Here is a 19,425-nt window from a genome sequence, read left to right on the forward strand (position 1 = left end):
TTTCTACCCCAACATTCCCTCGCTAAAAAAAATTTAAAAAGTTGAAATTATTTTTTAAACAATATGTAAATATAGAAATTAAACTTTATGTAGTCGGACAACGTAATCCAATAGATAAGTGGAGGGCAATCGTGGAGAAGCTAGAAGCATATTGTTGTGACCCTCTGATTTATAGTTTATAAATACAAAAAGTCAGCCTTAGTTTTCATGATTAAAAAAATGAAAAAAAGAAGTAATTACCAAAAAAAAAAAAAGAAGTAATTAAATTAGCCTTGCCTCAACGAAATAGAGCGAAATTAAGCTAAGCCTTATTAGCCTTTTTTATTGAAAACAGTAATTGAAAAATCCTCAAATACTTTTTAGCCCTTAAAACAGGAGTAATCGAAAAATACTTTTTGCCCTTAAAACGTAATTCTACTTTTGAGTAAGGTCCGATTGGAAAGCCGAGCGGTCCAGCATGAATTATCTTTTCATTAGCGGTCCAACTTGAGCCGCGCGTGAAATGGGCACTTTGCATGTGAGCGTGAGAAAATTCCCTATCTGTCTAGGCATAACCTACAGGTTTCTTCGGGTCAGGTAGTCAGGTCGCTAACACAAACAAACCGCCCACTCGCCCCTCTCTGCTTCGGTCTCTCTCCCGAATTCTCTCGCATAAAAGCCCTCTTTCTCGTTCACTTTCCCTCCTTTTCTCTTCAACCTTTTTGGTTCCTCCCCCTTGTTTTTGATTTCTTTATTCCTTATTTAATCCATTTTCTAGGGTTTTAAGTTTCAATTTCTTCGCGATCTCGCCAAAGATGAATAATAGCACCGATAAAGATCAGTTGGATGTGTCTGATCTCGGCTCCGCCCTCCCCGCTGCCGCCGCCGGTAATTTCCTGAGCCCAAAAACCCTTTTCGCTGCTAGAAGTTGCAGGTCTTCGTAAGGTGGAGAAATAAATTTTGATAATATCTGTTGTTTTTATTAATCATTTCTTTTTGGCTGTAATTGGCATGCAGCTTTAAGCGAGGAGGACCGTGCTGGGTTAGTTAATGCCCTCAAGGTTAGTTATTATTACTATTTTTTGGTGTTTTTGTTTTTTTTAATTTGAACGTTTTCAATGGTGTTGTTCTTTTTCTTTTTTCTGGTGGTGGGGTTTATCTGAATTTTGGGGTTGCTTTTGTAGGATAAACTTCAGCATTTGGCTGGGGAGCATTCGGATATTATGGAGACTCTCTCTCCCAAGGTTCGAAAGCGTGTGGAATTTTTAAGAGAGCTTCAGGTACTTTATTGAATTTAAAACTTATAAGTTCAACTAAGCTTTAGAATTAATTTCTGCTGCCTGCTTTCAATTTTTTGTTCAGCATTGTTTGTCGATCGGGTGCTTTGGGTAGAAATGTTTTTTTCCGATGTTTATTTCTATTTTGTGCTGGGTTCATCATTTCACCGGAAGTAATTTTGGTGAAAAGTCGAAGCATTACTTACATGAATCTAAATGCGGCCTTAAAAGCCAAATCAACGTTAAGCTTGTTGTGTGAGGCAGTTGAGAAAAGCAAAAGCTCGAGATGGCAGGATGCTTGATTTTTGATAAGATATTTAGAATTCAGTTTCACCTGATATAGGTTAACCGCTGTTGTCAACTCCTATATATAGGAGCTAATTGACTACCTTATTAGATTAAAAAGGGAAGAAGTGTCTGCGTGGAATAGACTTAATTGTGGCCTTGTATTCCATGTGTAAGACTGTATCTTGGTCCTCCCTGCATATGGAGATCTAACTCTTAAAACATTAAAGTAAAATCTATGGAATGCAGCACCACTGGAATCAGTTGCTCGTTGTGGGGTATGGATTCCTTTAGGAGTTCAAAAGCTACATATGCATGGACTAATACGTGGAAATTAGTCAAACTCATGAGATTAGTGGGGCCAATAACGTTTTCAGGCCATTTATGAGGATTTGTTGATTTAGTAAAATCGAATGGCAAACCTTCACCAGCTGGAGTGATCTTCTGTTGTTAAGTATACTGCTTTGAGATTGTGGTAAAACATTTCTGTGTGCCCTTATACATGGGTATTTCTTCATGTGCAGAGCCAACATGATGAGCTGGAGTCAAAGTTCTTCGAAGAGAGGGCTGCACTGGAAGCTAAATACCAGAAGCTCTATGAACCACTCTATACAAAGGTGGTACTTTCTTTGTGCTGAATTAGGGGTTGTACTTTTCTTTGTCATCTGTTTCAAATGATGTCCATTGAGCTCTAGTTATAATGTGAACTTCCAACCTAATATTGTATGCATCAAAAAAGCGTATGCTGCATGTTGCTATTATTTACCTGGTCTGACACAATAAACTGTATTGGCTACCAAGGCAGTTCAATCTGGGTAGATGAATCGCAATTGCATTGAGTGCTGCTTCTGTTTCTGTGTTAATGTTGCTATTTAAACTGCAGAGATACCAAATAGTTAATGGTGTTCTTGAAGTTGAAGGAGTTGGTGATGCTTCCAAGGGTGACGAGGGAGACAAAGGGACAGAAGGTGATATGCACATTCCAAATAGACTTATTTATAGCCTTCTTTGCGCTTCTTGTTAACTTGTTTATTTGTTTTGGGTGAATGTATGTGTCTGTGCCTCCTTTGCTCTCCCTTTTTGTCTTTTCAATTGCCTGTTGGCAAGTGGTTGTTTTAAGCCTTTCTTTGATTGTCATGCTGCATTCCATAACAGAAAAAGGTGTTCCCAACTTCTGGTTGATGGCGATGAAGACTAATGAAATATTGGCAGAAGAGGTAAATGATTGGATACCTTCTTTTATTTGGGTTTATTTCTCTATGTTGAACATGTGATGGACTATCACTTCTCCCTTTGTTTAGATTTCAGAGCGTGATGAGGAGGCTCTAAAATATCTCAAGGATATCAAGTGGTGCAGGATTGATAGTCCGAAGGGTTTCAAGCTTGAGTTCTTTTTTGATGCTAATCCATTTTTCAAGAACACTGTCTTGACAAAAACTTATCACATGATTGATGATGATGAACCTATACTAGAGAAAGCTATAGGGTAAACTTCATTATCCTGCCTTATATGTAAGTCATGCTGATATTGATTACTGATTAGTGACATTTCTTGGATGTTGTAGGGCGGAAATTGAATGGTATCCTGGCAAATGCTTGACGCAGAAGGTTTTGAAGAAAAAACCAAGAAAGGGGTCAAAGAACGTGAAACCTATAACTAAGACTGAAAATTGTGAAAGCTTTTTCAATTTCTTCAACCCTCCGCAAGTGCCTGAGGATGATGACGATATTGATGAGGATACTGTGAGTTCTTCTGCTTCACTTTTCACATTACAGCATATGAGCGCATGGAAAGTCCTTTGGGCTCTATTTATTCTGTCTTTCTTTGTTCTCACAGGCTGAAGAACTCCAGAACTCAATGGAGCAAGACTATGATATTGGGTGAGTTATTTATTTCTTCCATCATAGAATGCCTTGATTGATAGCCTATGATTGCCCTTCCTTCCTCAGGTTATCTAGTACTCTGTTTACCAGTTTTTGTTTAATAAGAGTTCGTTTTCAGCCAGGACGTGATTATGGGTGTTTTTGTGTAGTTCAACAATACGAGACAAAATTATTCCTCATGCTGTGTCATGGTTTACGGGCGAGGCTGTTCATGGAGATGATTTTGAAGATATGGATGATGATGAAGATGACGAGGATGATGAGGAGGAAGACGATGAAGATGAGGAGGTAGATGAAGAAGATGATGAGGATAAGGTGGATAGCAAGAATAGAAAGAAGGTAATAAGCTCCCATAAATAGGCAGTTTCATTATTAAAGTTCTTTGCAGCAAACGTTTCTTGCAGACTTCTAATATTTATTGTTGTTTGTTGTCCTTTGTGTCTTGCAGTCTACCAGATCAAAGGTTAGGTGATGTAATAATGTTACTTCTCGACATAGTAGATGATAGTATGGCTGTTGTTGCCTAATGACTGCTTTATGTGACTTCTGAGTTGCTTCTATGAATTGCAGCCGAGTGTAAGATCACAAGGTCAGGAAGGTCATCAGACTGAACGCCCTCCAGAATGCAAGCAACAGTAGATGTAAATCCTAAATTGCTAAGCAGTTGAATGTGTATCGGGAGCAGTTTTATTGTCCTTGCTTGTTGATAGTTTTGCTTGTATTCATCCTGGTGTATTCTGAAGCCTTTTGTTTAATTTTCCCTGTCCCCGGCATTCCATCTTTCCTCGTCCCCCCCCCCCCCCTCCCCTCTCTCTCTCTCTCTCTCTCTTTAAGCTTCTAAATGCTGTTGGGTTGATCATGGCACCTTGAGATATGGTTGGGAGAATTGTGATATTTTCCCTTCTTATGTATTGGATTTTATGGTTTCTTATTTCTTTCTAATTTTCCATTTCTTTCTGTATATAATGTATGATCAAAGTGCATCAATTTGCCTGTTTCTCAACTGGTATTGCGCAGATTCTTAGTTTCACATTTAGTTCCGGGTAGTAGTTGGTATAGCGTTGGGGGGGGAGGGGGGAAGAAAAAAGCGGTTGGAACTAATGGATTACGCTCGAAGGCTATGTTAACTAGCATGTTAATTTTTGCTTGCCTTGTGTGGGATTCGATTCCTCTCACCACTTAGTTTACTTCTTATTCATTTTTTTTCCTTGGTTTGCTCTAAAGTTTACAAAGTCTAATTATAGAAAGTGATCATAGATAACAATTAAAACCGGTAAAAGTTATTTTTTGGGGTAATTATGAATTTTAGATTTTTTTGGTTATTTGATTATAAAAAAAATCTATAATCAGAAAATAACAACAATCAAGAACATTATAAAAATTAAATTATTTAAAATTAGAATGCATAATGAGTTAAAATAATGAATTGAGAACAAGTCCATAATCTATTTAAGTTTGCAAGTCTTTAGGAAATCACTAAGCATATTACGTTGTCCCATGTGTCGAAGACACTAGAAAATTTGACTTCACATGAGAGACGTGCATGTTATAATACTTGACTGAGGCTTAAGGACTTCTTTTGAGTTATGGTGGCTTAGAAATGCAATATGTTGTCTGCCAAATACGTACCTTTTCTATTTGATAATATGCAATTTTAAATATGGTCACCATTGCTAACGTTATAAAAGATTCAAACTAAAGTCATCCCACTCTTGAAGATCAATTCTTTCGATTGATACTGGCATTCTTCATGGTCCAAGCATTCATGCTTGAGATTGCGACGTTGGCCTTTCCATAATTGAAGACGTACAAGCGTGCCTCGTTGCCTAAAGCTTTAGTAGGATATACCCTTGAAGTGATGCATGCCTTGCCCTTTCCACCAAAGCTTTCCACTATTGAATGATCAATCTGCAACAAAAAAAAAACACCATTCCTCCTCGTTAATAATAAATTCCTTTGTCCTCAAAAAAAAAAAAAAAACTTTTTTTTTGGCCTGTGTTATATATATCAAGCCCAGCGTAAAGAAGATTTCGTACCAAGCTCCTCAAAGATAATTCTTCGTGCAAAGGATCCACGTCCAGAAATGCCCCATAAGTTGTCTTATCTGGTTTTTCATTGAGCGAGGACCTGTACAGAGACGTCACGTGGGATGAATATGATGAGAATTCTGAAAATTCTTAACAAGAAAGAAGCAAAATAGTTTTGGATTAGGATTACAGGCGAAGTGTCTTCCTGATAATACCTGCTCTGATCACTGCACATCAGCACCACATATTTGTTCTGGGCTTTGAAAATTCTAAAGAAGACGGCCGTATATTCCTGCAGATCCTTTGAAGCCAAAACTTTTAGTCCAAAGGGTCCTGTCCCTCCTCTGACTGATGCACCCTTTTGACTACAAAGCAGTTGGGGGTCCGTCCAACTTGGGTCGAATGCATCAACTTGCTCCAACTGGGATGCTACTTGGAACGACACATCTACATCCGCCTGTCAAGAAAAAGAACCAGTCACATTCTAGTATTCATTATATAGACTATTCGTTCAGTTTGAATGTCACATTCTTATTAGTGGTCCGAAGACAAGGATTCGAAGACTAAATCCTAAACGAGGAAGTAGTAAATCACCAAATTATCTTTTGGATTAAAATTCATATCCTGAAGAAGGAATTTGACTAAAAGCAGGAAGAATTCTAAGCTTGCAAGAAGATGTCCAATCTAATTATCAGTCTACTTACTTGGGCAGCTTTGATGCCTTGAACTTCTACTGTGGATCCGCTCTTGAGCTGCGTACGAGGATAGCCAACTTTTTTTTGTCGTAGCGTTTCAATCTCTGAAATTGGCCACTGGACCAGTTGTTTTCCTGATTTATCTAGCCATATCAGCCTAGGAATTGCCTGAAAAATCAATGCAGCTTTGTCAATTACAACGCCTCTATTAATCTTTTAGATCAGATTAACTGGTAGAAGACGGTGCTTTACCTGAACTCCGGACCATCCCTGAGCAATATAATCTTCTCGAGATAATGACTCGTTGATCCAACCCCAAAGAATTCTTCGCTTCTTCAAACTATCGTAGAATGTTTTTGAAGCATAGAACTTCCCATAATCGTATCTCAAGCCTGAAAACTTTTCTGCAGCTCCAGCATTCGGCACGAAAACATCCTTGGAATGCGCATATGTTCCAATCGCGTACTGATCGTGCTTGGTGTCATCCAGGCTTACCTTAAGAACATGTTTAACGCCTTCGCCAATGGTTGATGTGTCTAAACCAATAGGGCTGCTCGAAACAGGGTAAAAATCAGGGCATTCCCACATTCCAGTGCCTTGTATTGAATACAGTGGGTGCTGAGCTTTGGTCCAACGAACAAAATCCTTGCTTCTGTACAGAAGTGCTTTTCCTCGACGATTTAATTTATTTCCAACGATGACTCTCCATCGGCCATCAGGGCCCAACCAGGCAGTAGTTGGGTCTCTGAATGAGCTTGAATTGATTTTGTTCTCTGGAGTCGGAGTCATCAGTGGATTGTAAGGCGATTTGACCCATTCTATCAGGTATGGGTCAGAAAGATTTCTGGGGACAGCAAGATTTTGAACTTGCTGGTTCTTAGGGTCTATGCCAGTGTAGAGAATGGCTGGGTTTTCCCCTCGAAGCATTGTCGTTGATCCTGACCAGCAACCATTCACATCACCCTTCTGAGACGGAAAAATGGCTGCTTTAAGAGGGTTCCAGTTGATTAAATCTTTAGAGGTGGAGTGAGCCCAAACAATGTTCCCCCAATCTGGACCGAGTGGATTGTACTGGTAGAATAGATGGTAAAGTCCCTTATAAACCGTTGGTCCTGAAAGGGGAAAGGAAATATTTTCAGTATCTGGGAAGCCATCATTCTGTGGTTAAAATCTGATTTCTAGTTGCATATATATCTGTCTTCCTCTGACTAGTGAACTTGGTCCTAAGAACATGAGCAACAAGGATAATGGCATGATGGCAAAAGCCAAAAGACTCGAACAAAGGGCATTAAGAAACTCCTGGATTCTTGCAAAAGACCAGGTTTTCAGCTGGGTAAGGAGATTGCAAAGCTGTTCGTAAGCAGAAAGAATGCCAGGAAATGGTCAGTGCTTAGTAACCAATCATGTTCATGCATAAATCCAAAAAGGAACTCCAGTCTTGGAATTTGAGCGGTCAAATGTAGACGCACGAGGAGTGAGTTTTTCTACTCCACAAGCCATCATCTTTTACTTTTGTTAAGCACAAGTTTGAATAGAACTCTCAAAACAATAATTTCAACCATAACAAATTCGTCTCTGATCCTCTTTAAGCTGTCAGCTACGAATCTTCATTACATGGCAAAGAAGGATACACCTCTTTAAGGTGTTCGTCTGATTTTAAGAAGGAATATAGATGGCCTTGAAGACTCAAACACGAGGAAATAGACGAGAAGAGAACAAAACTCACCATTAGGATCTGCCATTGCGAGATGCCATTGTTGTTGTATTCACCGTGACGTTGACGCCAAAACAAATGGAAGGAAAAACAAGAATCTGGCGCGTTAGAGAAGTTAAAACAATACAACCAAACAGTAGTGTAAATCGTTTGTCTTTCCTTCCTTAGAAAATTATTACTAACAATTAACAAGACAAAAATTTACCGTTCATCCAGTTCTTGGGAGGTTGGAAGTGATAAGAAGTTCTGTAGGTTTGACTTGGAGATGCTGGTTGAAGAGATGCAAGATTTCTGTAAACTCTGTGGGATGCTTCTGCTTCAAGAATGCCATGTCCGAGCACTATCCAGTACAAGCACATTAGCCAGAGGTAAAAGCTAGCCATGGTTGCCACAGATTTTGGCTACACTTGGAAGAAACTGACTGAATTATGGATGGCCTGTTATATAGGAGGATTTCCAAGTTGAAGCTCTTGACCAATAAATAATCTAGCATGGACCAAGACGTCAGATTTTTTTATTTTTTTTTAAAAAATTTATTTTTCCACGAAAAGATGTACAACTATAAGGATACTCTAGAGGTCCGGCATCACGTCACATCAATGGAAGTCAAACAACCAAGGCTGGAAATTATACATTAGACTTTTCGAGTGAAATCAATTATGAAGCATTATAGATGTAAAATTCGGTTCGGCCTCATCGTAATACTCCATAAATTAAAAATATCAATTGAGTTTAGTGGCAATTTGCTCAATCCTGAGTTTAGTGGCACTTTGCTCAATCCTGAGTTTAGTGCCTATTGCTATGTTGACCGTCACTGAAAAAAAAAATATAATTTATCGCTTACGAGAGAGGGCATCTTATTGTTAAGAAATGAACGGGGGGTCATTGACCATTTGAGTGAGTTGCCTAAATAAGGAATATCAAAAATTGGCTGTCGCACGAATGATTGACCCGCGCAATTAGGGAATTGTCCGCATATGCATGTTCCTCTTACAATTTCTTTTTATATGCAAGCAATTAATTAAAAATTATGCTGCCAAGTTGTATTGTTTTTCTGGGGTCCAACAAACGGTGGTATTCGGAACTATCGTTTTTCTGGGGTCCAAGTTGTACAATTTCATTTTTGTCACTAAAAGTATATATAGGTTTTGAATTTTTTTTTTTTTTTTATACATAAAAAATGGGTACAAGTGGGTCATAATGCAATTTCAAGCTAAAAGGCAATCAAAAATTTAAGTTAGAACCAAAATTTGCTAACTTGAGTTTTTAAAGGACATAAAATTAACACTTTAAAAATGAAGGACAAAAAAATCATTTGGTAAGATGTGAAAGATGTTTTGAACAAATTCCCTCCCTTTTTATTAAGTTATGGATTATTACTACTAATACTAATAATAGACCTTTTAACTACAATAATAATGGATTTAGCATCTATTTAGTAGGTTCTGTCTCCCAATGTACATATGGATTTTATCGATGACGTGTGTTTTCATTTATTAAAAAGGAATATGATCATTTTAAATCTGACTTATCCTACGCATATCATCCAGATCTACGTACACTATGAAAAATATTTGGTGGATCCACCGGAGAATCCCAACAATAATGAAACTTTTTAACTTGGGCGAAAAAAAAAAAGGGTTGCGCATATGTGTTGAGATATGTACTACTTACTATATGTTTACATCAAAGAGCAAATTTCTGTTTTAGCAACAGACATATATGTTTTTTGATTAATCCGTCTTCACGTGACTCCCAAAATTCAACGATGTTCTACATAATAAAATGTGTAGACTTTTTGAATGATAACGTTCTTGCTAGTAGTCTAATATGTATAGATTGAATTTGGAAGTATTAATATATCCCAAATCTTGGAATCAAACGGAGGATTTGCTGGCAGATTCTCCCGGTCTGTCGGATGTTTCCATCAGTCAACAACGGACATGGTCATAGATGCACGCGGAAGAAAATAGAAGCAGAAAAAGATGGGCTGGAACGCTGAATTTGACTGCTGCAGCTGCGGGTCGAATTAAATGCTAGTCGCTTATGGGCCTAAGGGATGGGGATTACCAACGGCAACGGTGACACGGCACCACCGTCCCCATGGATTATCGATTTTATTATAGGATTTTGCAGCATGGACTTGGAGGAGCCTTGTACATGCATTGACCTACGGATTGTTGATCTCATCCAAAAAATTAGTTTACGAATTGCTTTAATGTTTTAAAGAATTTTTTTGATCTCTTCAATTTCCGAAGCATTTGCATCAATCGAACGCTCATTAAAATATAATTCAATATTTAGGTTTTTGAAGAAATAAAATTAATCAGAGAACGAATACAGCTGATCCTCACCTTTATTTATCTATTTCCTCTCTTTTTTTTTTTTTTTTGGTGAGGGAAAGTGTTAAGCTTTAAACTTTTTATTTCCTTCCATTGCCTCTGTGATGGAGATTCCAATTCCAAGTTCCAATACCAGCATAACCAGAAAGATACCTTTTAGGGTTAATCACAATTAATCCCCTTAAAGTATATTTCATTTTTCACTTTACCCCCTCACTATTTTTTTGTCTCACTTTATCCCCCATTGGACAAAATTATCCCTCTATTATTCTAAACTCTTATTTTTCTTTTTTATTTTTTTCCTTTCCCCTTTTGTGCTCTTTTATTTTCTTTGCCTCTTTCTTCTTTCTTTAATTCTTCCTCTTTCCCGCAAAAATTTTCATCTTAATGATTGAAATAAAAAACAAGGAAGAATTGTAGAGATCTATCTTCTCCTCAAATGATTAAAAAATATTCAAATCACTTTCTTGAAATACAAATTTTTTTAGCCTTTCAATTCTTTTAATTTTGGTTTTCTAGTTTCTCATTTTATTCTCAAGAAAAATATCATAAGATGAAATTGTGATCTAATTAATAATCATCAACTGAAATTTGTGACACGTGGCATCACACAAACAATCAAAATTAGTTTTTGATACCTTTTAAACCTTCACCAAAAATCTAATTACAAACTCAAAATAAAAATTCCCGTTGGGATGGAGTTTTCCATTGGGAAGAATGAAAAATAGAAGAAAGAGAAAAAGAAATACAAGAGAGGAAAAAAAGGTAACTGAAAAGTCAAAATAATGGAAGGGTAATTTTGTCGAATAGGAGGTTAAGCGAGTAAAATTAAAAGTTAGGAAATAACGTGATAAATGAGATATACCTTAACGGGATTAATTGTAATTAACCCACCTTTTTATATTAAACCCGTAGAAAGATACCTTTCTACATTCCAAGTTCCCTTTCTTTTTCATTTTTCCTTTTAAATTAAACCCGTGGAAGGTTACCCCAATAGGATCTTCAGTCTCTTTAATCCACAGCTGAACCAAAAAAATGGTGGGTTTTTTGGGAATGACAGCCCGACCTCGCACTGCTCCGACTTCACTTGCCTCCGTTACCCGCTCCACCCGCCAAATTTCGTGCGTTAAAAATACTTCAATTTCTTTTTCAAGAAACGGGTTCTCTCGGTTTCACCATTTCCTCACAGCTTCTCTTCATTCAACTTCCACTAGTATGCGTCTCGTCCCTTGACCTTCCCTCATGATTTCAGTTTTCAATGAAGCATGTTTAAAGGTTCACTTTTTGTTTTAATCCACTAATCATTTGATTAAGGGCTCTATTTCAAAATCTTCAGTTTGGCAACTATGTTCTGAGTTAATGCATTTTGATAGTTTAATTTTTTTTCTCCCTTGTAAGAAACATTTCTAATTTCTTTATTGGTTTCCATGCTTTTATTAATTCCTTAATTCACATTGTATGTATTTCTAAATTGACCATCACTCCCAAGTTAGAGATTTAGTTGGCGAATGGGGGAGTCTCGGTGCCTTCTGCTTTTAGCTAAAAGGTTGGTGTGAAGTTTTTGAAGCACGTTAGACTGAACTTGTCCTGCTGTTGAACTATAGGTTACTGTATATTGTTAGAATGTCGTAGGCCACTGTGTGTCCTAGCCAGAACGAGCAGTAAGATTTGGTCTTTGCGGTGTTTCTTATCAGTAATTCAGCGTGTAATTTGTTTTATCTGCTCTAGTGTGCTCTTTACATAATCTTTCTAAACAAAAAGAAGTTAGCAGTCTAGTCACTTTACTTGTGCAATTGTTTATAAAATTTGTTCCAATGTTCCTTGGCATATTCTTATATGTTTTGTAACACCTAAAACCATTACAGGCCCTGCAACTTCCAAGGCTGCATTACAAATTTTGCCAGAGCAACCTGAAATTGTATTTGTAGGGACAGGAACTAGTGAAGGAATCCCCCGTGTTAGCTGCCTCACTAATCCTACAAAGACCTGTCCAGTAATTCTGAACCATTCTATATTGTGCAACTTTGATTGTTTACTCCTTTTTTAGGAATATTTATTTAAATTTTTTTTTTTAAAAAAGAAAATTATCTTTTTATTGCCATTTTACAGGTTTGCGCACAAGCTGCAGAACCTGGTAACAAAAATAGGAGGCTTAACACGAGCCTACTTATTCGTTATCCCAGGCCCTCTGGAAAATGTAACATTCTTATAGATGCTGGCAAGTATGTTACAGAAGCTTTTATTATTTGCTTTCAGGAAAAACAGTAGTATATTGATCATTCATCAAATTCATAGTTTTCTTGATAGTATGAGAATACATCCCATGTGGACTTTCATGAGCAAATGAGCTTGATGTTTCCTGGTGAGTAGGATGAGAACTCTAGATGCTATATGTCAGGGTGAGTGCAGTCACTTGACAGTCAGGACCAACCTTTAGCATGTAGATGCTCCCTCCTAGCATCTGCCAGACTGCTGGTCATAGGCATTGTCTGGTAGACGTTTATAAAGTTTCGTATGTTTCCTCTGTATCCTTCTCCTTTTCACCTTCTGTGTCATGTTTCTCAGCATTTTATCTTGAAACCAAAGACATTCTCGTCTTACCTCTGATTCTTTCCCCTTCAACTCAAACCTTGGTTAAGTCGGCTGGACATAATTGATTTGATATTGTCTTGAAAATTTTCTTAAAAACACAGCATATTTTGTTAGCAGGAGAAGATTCTGGGCTTGAATTATTTAAACCTATAAAATGGGATTCCTGATGCAGTGGCATCTGATATTTTTACCAATTTGCTAGTGACTTTTTGCTCTACATAAACAATGTTAAATAGAAGAATGATAGTTTAAGGACATTGAACCAAGAGCATAGATCAATTTAGAAAGGAATAATAAGAAGAGGAAATAAGGTAAATAATTGTTACGGTTTCATGTATTCTTTGAATTGAAAATTTGTCAACCATCTGTTGAGCAAGAAAAGTCCTTTCTTTATGCAGGTTCTTCTACCATAGCGCCCTAAGATGGTTTCCTACTTTTGGGTAAGCTGTTTCTAATTGAATCTCCGGCTGCCATCAGATGGAGTCAATAAGACACTTAATTCTGTCAGATATTTTGTAATTGGAACTTGTGTCTCTTCTAGTTCATTTCACAACTGGATGAATCTGAGACATGATATTAATGTGAATAAGTTCACCACATTGTTTTCTCATCTAATAATCAGTGTATCTACAAACATTATCAATAGTAAAGTTGGAAGTGACAATGGATTGATGATTTGTTGAATAAGTAGCCATTCCCTATGCTGCTTGTTCCAATTAAACCTGTCCTATACGTTCATTAGAAATGGAGATGACTGGTCTTAATGGTTTAACTGGAGATCTATGAGAGGGATTAACTTATTTGACTTTTAATTTTTCTCTTCACCCTGTAATATTTCTGTTGCATTCATGACTATGTCAGTTGTTTGTGAGATATTTTATACAACATACTTCAAATTTCACTTTTGATCGTTAATATTGAAAGATTGCACATTGGATTTTGGACATGTTAGCTTTAAGACATACTCCACTTATTAGAGATTGCACCTGTTTAAATACCAGAACGAATATTCACTCCAGTTACAGATAAGCTTGCTCTTAGAATTACATAGGACCAATGTATGCTTTTTAAGATAAAGGAACTGCAGAGCATTACTGTTTGGGGAGGAGAGTGGTCTCCTTTTTCTATCAATGAGTATAATTACCTTTGGTACTTCCAGTGCCGTCTTTTTCTGCTCTTTTACTGTAAGTAAGAAGTGCCATCATCATTTCTAAGCTCCACTGCCTCTTAAAGACATTGTTCTGTAGCTTTGGCTCGAAGTTTCAAGTGAATATTTCTTTTCAGTTGCTTCATCTCTCTGTTTCTGCTCTTACGAAGCAAGTAGTAAAGTTGTGAAATGTCATGCCTGTTCAAATTGATATGGAATATCATGTATATGGCTTTCTTGACTAGATGCATTTTTTGCAGGGTAAGAACAATTGATGCAGTTATTATTACTCATTCTCATGCTGATGCAATTGGAGGTCTCTGGCATGCATGCCTTTTGATCTTTACTTATATATGATGGATAGGTTTATTAGTTCCTTTTTAGTTTCTTTCTTGTGAATTAAACTGAATCATATACTGAAGTTTGTGTTGTTCAGGTCTGGATGATCTTCGTGATTGGACAAACAATGTCCAGCCATCTATTCCCATTTATGTTGCAATGCGTGACTTTGAGGTCCGAATTTTACTTCAACCTGCTGAAGCACATCTTACTTTCTCTGTTGAGTTTTCAATCTATATGCCCATGTGGCCTTAAGGTTTTGTATAGCGCTCTATGTATGTGCATGACTTATCATTGAAAGTCTACTCGTGTTCAAATTTTTATTACATTCAAGCTAAGGATGCTTCTTTTACGGAAATACGCGAATCTCCTCTTCCCCCTCCCCCCCCCCCACCACCGTCACCACCACAAAACCCAACACTTTCGAGTTTCTTGTGCCATACCTCTGAAATTATTGTGTCATGTGTTGTATTATAGTAAATTTGGTTGTTAAGTTTTCCTTATTTTTAGAAGAAATTTTAAAAGGCCGTTCCTGATTCCTTTGGTAGTTCTGCACCCAGTGAATTGGTCCATTGGCGATTGGTGGCTATTCTGTGAAGTAAAAGCTAGCCTGTGCTGCACTTTTGTCACCAGTCGTGTTGTAATTGGTCGCCTCAAGCATAGGGGCGATCAAATAGGGTCTCTTTTGGGTTGAAAAATCCTAAGAAATATGCATGGAAGCATATAATTTTTTATCTAATTGCAATCACGCTTTTGTTGTATATATATATACTCTGCAGTTTCCCTTAAAATATTTTCAAGAGATGCTTAATGTTTTTGGTTCATCATAATGTAATGAGATGACAATAATTTAAAGCAAGAAAATACTTCACAGGGGTTCTCACAACGTATCATATTTTGTCTATAATGCAGGTGATGAAGAAAACTCATTATTATTTAGTTGATACCAGTGTTATCGTTCCTGGTGCCGCTGTCTCAGAATTGCAATTTAACATTATCCACGAGGAACCTTTCATTGTACATGACCTTAAGGTCAGAATTTCTCACTCTTTTGTTCATTATTAGAGTGCGCTTCCTTTTGCAGATTTTCAAAGAGTTGTCATGCTGAGATTTTGGGCATCCTTGTGAGTTCTCTTCTAACATGTTGATAATGATAACCTATTTTGACTTCTGATAGAGAAATATGATGACATTAGCTGTGTGTTGGACCATGTTTCTAGGCTATTTATTAGATGGTACTGGTTTTCGTGTTTCTAAATGGTATCTGTCACTATCAATTTGATGATTGCTGGAAATATAACACTTTTGCATGCATTCATCAGAAATCCCATTATATTCGATCAGTTGATCATGAGTTATTTCTTTCAGACATGAGAACCTGAAAAGTGTTGGAGATCATTGCAAAATACTCAAATCTGTAATCACAATGACAAATTGTGAATTAATTTCTTTATGATAAGAATTAAGTTGGGGATGACAAGCCCAGAGCTGCAGGAGCAACATTATGCTCTGTCACTTTTGAGCTGTCCAGTTATTTTATTAGTTTCTATTTTTGGGGAAGAGAGATGGTGGTTCTGAGGTGTTATGGTAGCTTTCTTAGTGGCGTGAACACCTTAGAGACTTGTATGTTTTTATCCTGCTTTCTTTCTATGTGCATCTTGTCATTTTATGTATGATTTAACATTTGTTGGCATTTGTTTTGCCGCGCTCTGCCAATTACCTAGTTTATTTTGTGTTTCTTTCATCAGTTTACACCTCTACCTGTCTGGCATGGAAAGAATTACCGTTCTCTGGGTTTTCGTTTTGGCAATATTTGTTATATCAGGTAAATGGTTTGACGAGTACTCGAAGTTTTTGCCGTCTATCGCTTAAAGGAATGTTGCTAATCCTTCTTGCACAAATATGCAGTGATGTCAGTGAAATCCCTGAAGAAACTTACCCACTTCTGGAGGACTGTGAACTCCTTATCCTGGTCTCTTTCATGTTCTCTCTCTATATTTATATTTCATTTATGTATACTTTTTGGCATATCCAGATTGACTGGAGCCAATTCTCTGTGCCATTTTGTTTGCAGGACGCCCTTAGGCCCGATCGATCTTCTTCGACACATTTTGGACTTCCAAGGGTGTGTAACTTGGTCTTCCATTGGTACCTTGGAAATTTTATTCTTTTCACTGAACATCTGTGCTTTGATGCTCCAGGCACTGGATGAAGTTAGGAAAATTCAACCCAGAAGAACGCTTTTCACTGGTATGATGCATCTAATGGATCACGAGAAAGTGAATGAAGATCTCAGAAAATTGAGGGAGACTGAAGGCCTTGATATACAACTCAGTTATGACGGGCTTCGGGTGCCAGTAAACCTATAAAATTTTGATTATGGTTGGAGCTAGGAGATGAGGAAAATGTCAACTTTCAAGGCTGTAAGATACTTGAGAAATTGTAAAGAACAAAATTTTGATTCTGGTGAGTGGCTCAGATTCCTAAAGGCGTGTTTTTGATGGACCAAATAAAATTTTGACTATGGTACTTAACAATCTTGCTTCAAAATATTGTGGATTTTCTCCGTTATTCCGGATGAAGCTTTCTACCCTGCACAGTACAGAATAGAGTCTTCAACGCAACCAAAAAAAAAAAAAAAAAAGGAAAATTGAATGAAGGAGCCCTGCCCTCCAAAGTTTTCGTCAATAATTCTCCTGAGTTGCTCCCATGCCGTGACCGCTGACCCGTGATCCGATCCCATGTTGATGACTGGTACCGTCATCGATTGCCAGAGTTTCAGTTCTACTTTCAGTCTTATTTCGAGCAGTTTTGACTCTTTCAGTAAGTGGGGTGGGCCTGTTCGGTCCAACAATTTGAGGTGGGGACCCATCAACCATGGGCCACGGACTGGTTTCCATTGGGAAATTTCAAAGTTAACGTACTACTGGCGTCCAAAAAGGAATTTTCGTCCCCCCTTCTCCTGAGATCTGAGAAATACAATCCCCCCACTTTTGTCAAATGTCAACCACCGGTGACCACCCCCCAGCCCGGGACAGGGGCAGGATCGGTTTGAACATGATGTAATTCATGATGAACGAATTGTATAATTTTGTAACTAAATTGTTATATTCAATTATTATTCAATTCAAGTATGTCCATATATGCTTTTGTTGTATCCGAACTACGTGACGTTGATCAATCTTACCTGTTTGGATTTCTATTTTTTAAAAAAATTTTATTTATTAAAAAAATATATTGTAACGATTTGATCTAACTAACATATGTGAGGTTAAACTGTGATTGAAAAATATATTCATAAAGAAATTTTTTTTTTTATCCAAACCCATTTTAAAATTTGTGTCTTGTTAGCATATTTTGTATCTTCCGTACCCCTTAGTCCACCCAAAACCCAAACCCACCCCTACCCTAACGTCAAATTATTTTTTGTCTCAATAATGCAACCAGTCAAGTACTACTAGCACTGGTAGCGTGCATGATAGAGGAAAATGGGTAGCAAGCGAATTTGGAAGTCCAGTCAAGTATGGCCGCGTGTTTTACTGGGTCACGGAAGAGTCCCCCACTGGTCCCTTTCCCTGGCTACTAAAAGGGTTTGGGTTGCTTTCTTCCGACCCACATTATATTCTTTTTTCTCTTTCTTTTTTTTTAAAAAAAAAAAAAAATTTATTCATTAAAGCAAATTAAAGGTTTACCAGAACAGTTGAGGAAGAAGCTCCTCCTTTTTTTTTTTAAAAAAAAAAAAAAAAAAAAAATCCCTCCCCCAATCCCTCTTCTTCAAAATCGAAAATCTGTTAGCAAGCATGCCGTGAGGTGTGAAAGCGTTTGTGCTTTTCAACGTACTCCATAGGTGACAATTTTGTACAAAATACCATAATGACTTGCATAGTAATTTTTGTATCAAAAAAACGAAAAACAAAAGAAGTTTTTTGACTTTGTTTGGATAGAGTATTATTCCAAATAATTATTTGGAATAACTACTGCTGCTACGTTGCCATGTTCAACTCAACCTCAAAGGACAAAATGTGTATGGTAATTAGAGTTGGTGGGTCCTGAGAGCTTTCCCTCAAAATGTATAAACAAATGATTAGTGGTAGAGGGCTAATCATCGATATGTTAAGGTTACATTATTACATCCTTCCTAATAATTTTTATTTTTTTGTGCATGTAAAAGAGATTAATAATTTCTTTTTTCCGTGTTTAAAAGAAACCTCAAATTTTATAAGGAAAATGGAAATAGTTTTTTTAAAAAAATTGAAAGTCAAATTATAAATTTCATGATTAATGTCCGTGAATTTGAGAATTTTTTTTCAGTCAAATTTCCCCTCTGATCTTCTTAGAATTGTAGAGGAGATAAGAGGGAAAAGTTGACGGTTAGAGTGTAAATTCTTATTTTGTTACCTAAAACTCGTCAATTCTCTAAAAAAATTTTTTTTTTTTTTGAGAATTTATTATCAATCCACTGGTAGTGGACCCACCGTTGTTTTCATGCGGTGTGGTAGCTCCTCGTGAATTCCCGATGGCCATATCATATTCATATTCGTGTGTGGATTATTCTCTTTCCCTTTGTTTCGCCTATAACGGCTTATGCCAGTGACTCTGAGTGAGATGTGAGGACCATATAGCTGCCATTGCATGGGCCCGTTCGTTGATACTGACGTAGACAGGACCTGCTCAAAAATATGGGAATGGGCTCTACCTTGTTAAAAACCATCTCTCTGGGCTTTTTACATCATCCTCGCTTTACTTAGCGATGCGAGTGAGAGAGCGAGGGTACTCGCGCCTGGATAGCAAATTACTTGGGAATTTTTTTTTTATTAATTACATCATAAACAATGTTTTTATTTTTTAATTTATTTGTTTGTTTCATATATATCACATCACAAAAAAAAAAAAAAAAAAAAACTGTACTATTATTTTAAAAGAATTTTTCCAAGTCATCTTCAATCCAAACGGACTAAGCTTTAGCCAAGGGATTTAAGTATTCAACTTTTTTGTAATTTGCTTTTCTTCTTCTTCACGGGAGTTTACGGACAATCATATCGATGACAAGTCCGTAAACACATATAGTATTTCATTTGATATGTGCCTAAAAATATTTGACTTCGTATGTAATTTTGACGCTAACCATTCATTAGAATAGCGTG

At 37.0% G+C, this 19,425-nt stretch overlaps 3 protein-coding genes across 3 annotated transcripts; 2 read left to right on the forward strand and 1 right to left on the reverse strand.

Annotated features, from left to right (window-relative positions):
- Positions 1-586: 586 nt before the first annotated feature.
- Positions 587-4,386, forward strand: LOC113767796 (nucleosome assembly protein 1;4). The gene is made up of 12 exons (XM_027311994.1): positions 587-867; positions 997-1,040; positions 1,164-1,259; positions 2,066-2,158; positions 2,425-2,509; positions 2,697-2,758; positions 2,843-3,027; positions 3,107-3,284; positions 3,379-3,422; positions 3,575-3,764; positions 3,874-3,888; positions 3,996-4,386. The coding sequence occupies exons 1-12, from the start codon at positions 795-797 to the stop codon at positions 4,062-4,064; spliced, it is 1,134 nt and encodes a 377-aa protein (XP_027167795.1). The 5' UTR covers positions 587-794; the 3' UTR covers positions 4,065-4,386.
- Positions 4,387-4,851: 465 nt separating this feature from the next.
- On the reverse strand, positions 4,852-8,283 carry LOC113767641 (beta-fructofuranosidase, insoluble isoenzyme CWINV1). The gene is made up of 7 exons (XM_027311799.1): positions 8,067-8,283; positions 7,874-7,882; positions 6,400-7,259; positions 6,157-6,315; positions 5,668-5,909; positions 5,462-5,552; positions 4,852-5,333 (listed from the first exon to the last, which is right to left on the reverse strand). Exons 1-7 carry the CDS (start codon positions 8,242-8,244, stop codon positions 5,145-5,147), a joined length of 1,728 nt encoding a protein of 575 aa, XP_027167600.1. The 5' UTR covers positions 8,245-8,283; the 3' UTR covers positions 4,852-5,144.
- A 2,876-nt stretch (positions 8,284-11,159) lies between these two features.
- LOC113768295 (putative hydrolase C777.06c) lies at positions 11,160-16,831 on the forward strand. Its single transcript, XM_027312581.1, has 11 exons — positions 11,160-11,416; positions 12,069-12,196; positions 12,313-12,425; positions 13,194-13,235; positions 14,203-14,258; positions 14,379-14,455; positions 15,194-15,313; positions 16,030-16,106; positions 16,190-16,253; positions 16,356-16,406; positions 16,483-16,831. Exons 1-11 carry the CDS (start codon positions 11,239-11,241, stop codon positions 16,648-16,650), a joined length of 1,074 nt encoding a protein of 357 aa, XP_027168382.1. The 5' UTR covers positions 11,160-11,238; the 3' UTR covers positions 16,651-16,831.
- The last annotated feature ends 2,594 nt before the right edge of the window (positions 16,832-19,425 follow it).

Source organism: Coffea eugenioides, chromosome 4 (assembly GCF_003713205.1).
Source record: "Coffea eugenioides isolate CCC68of chromosome 4, Ceug_1.0, whole genome shotgun sequence".
NCBI classification, from domain to species: domain Eukaryota; kingdom Viridiplantae; phylum Streptophyta; class Magnoliopsida; order Gentianales; family Rubiaceae; genus Coffea; species Coffea eugenioides.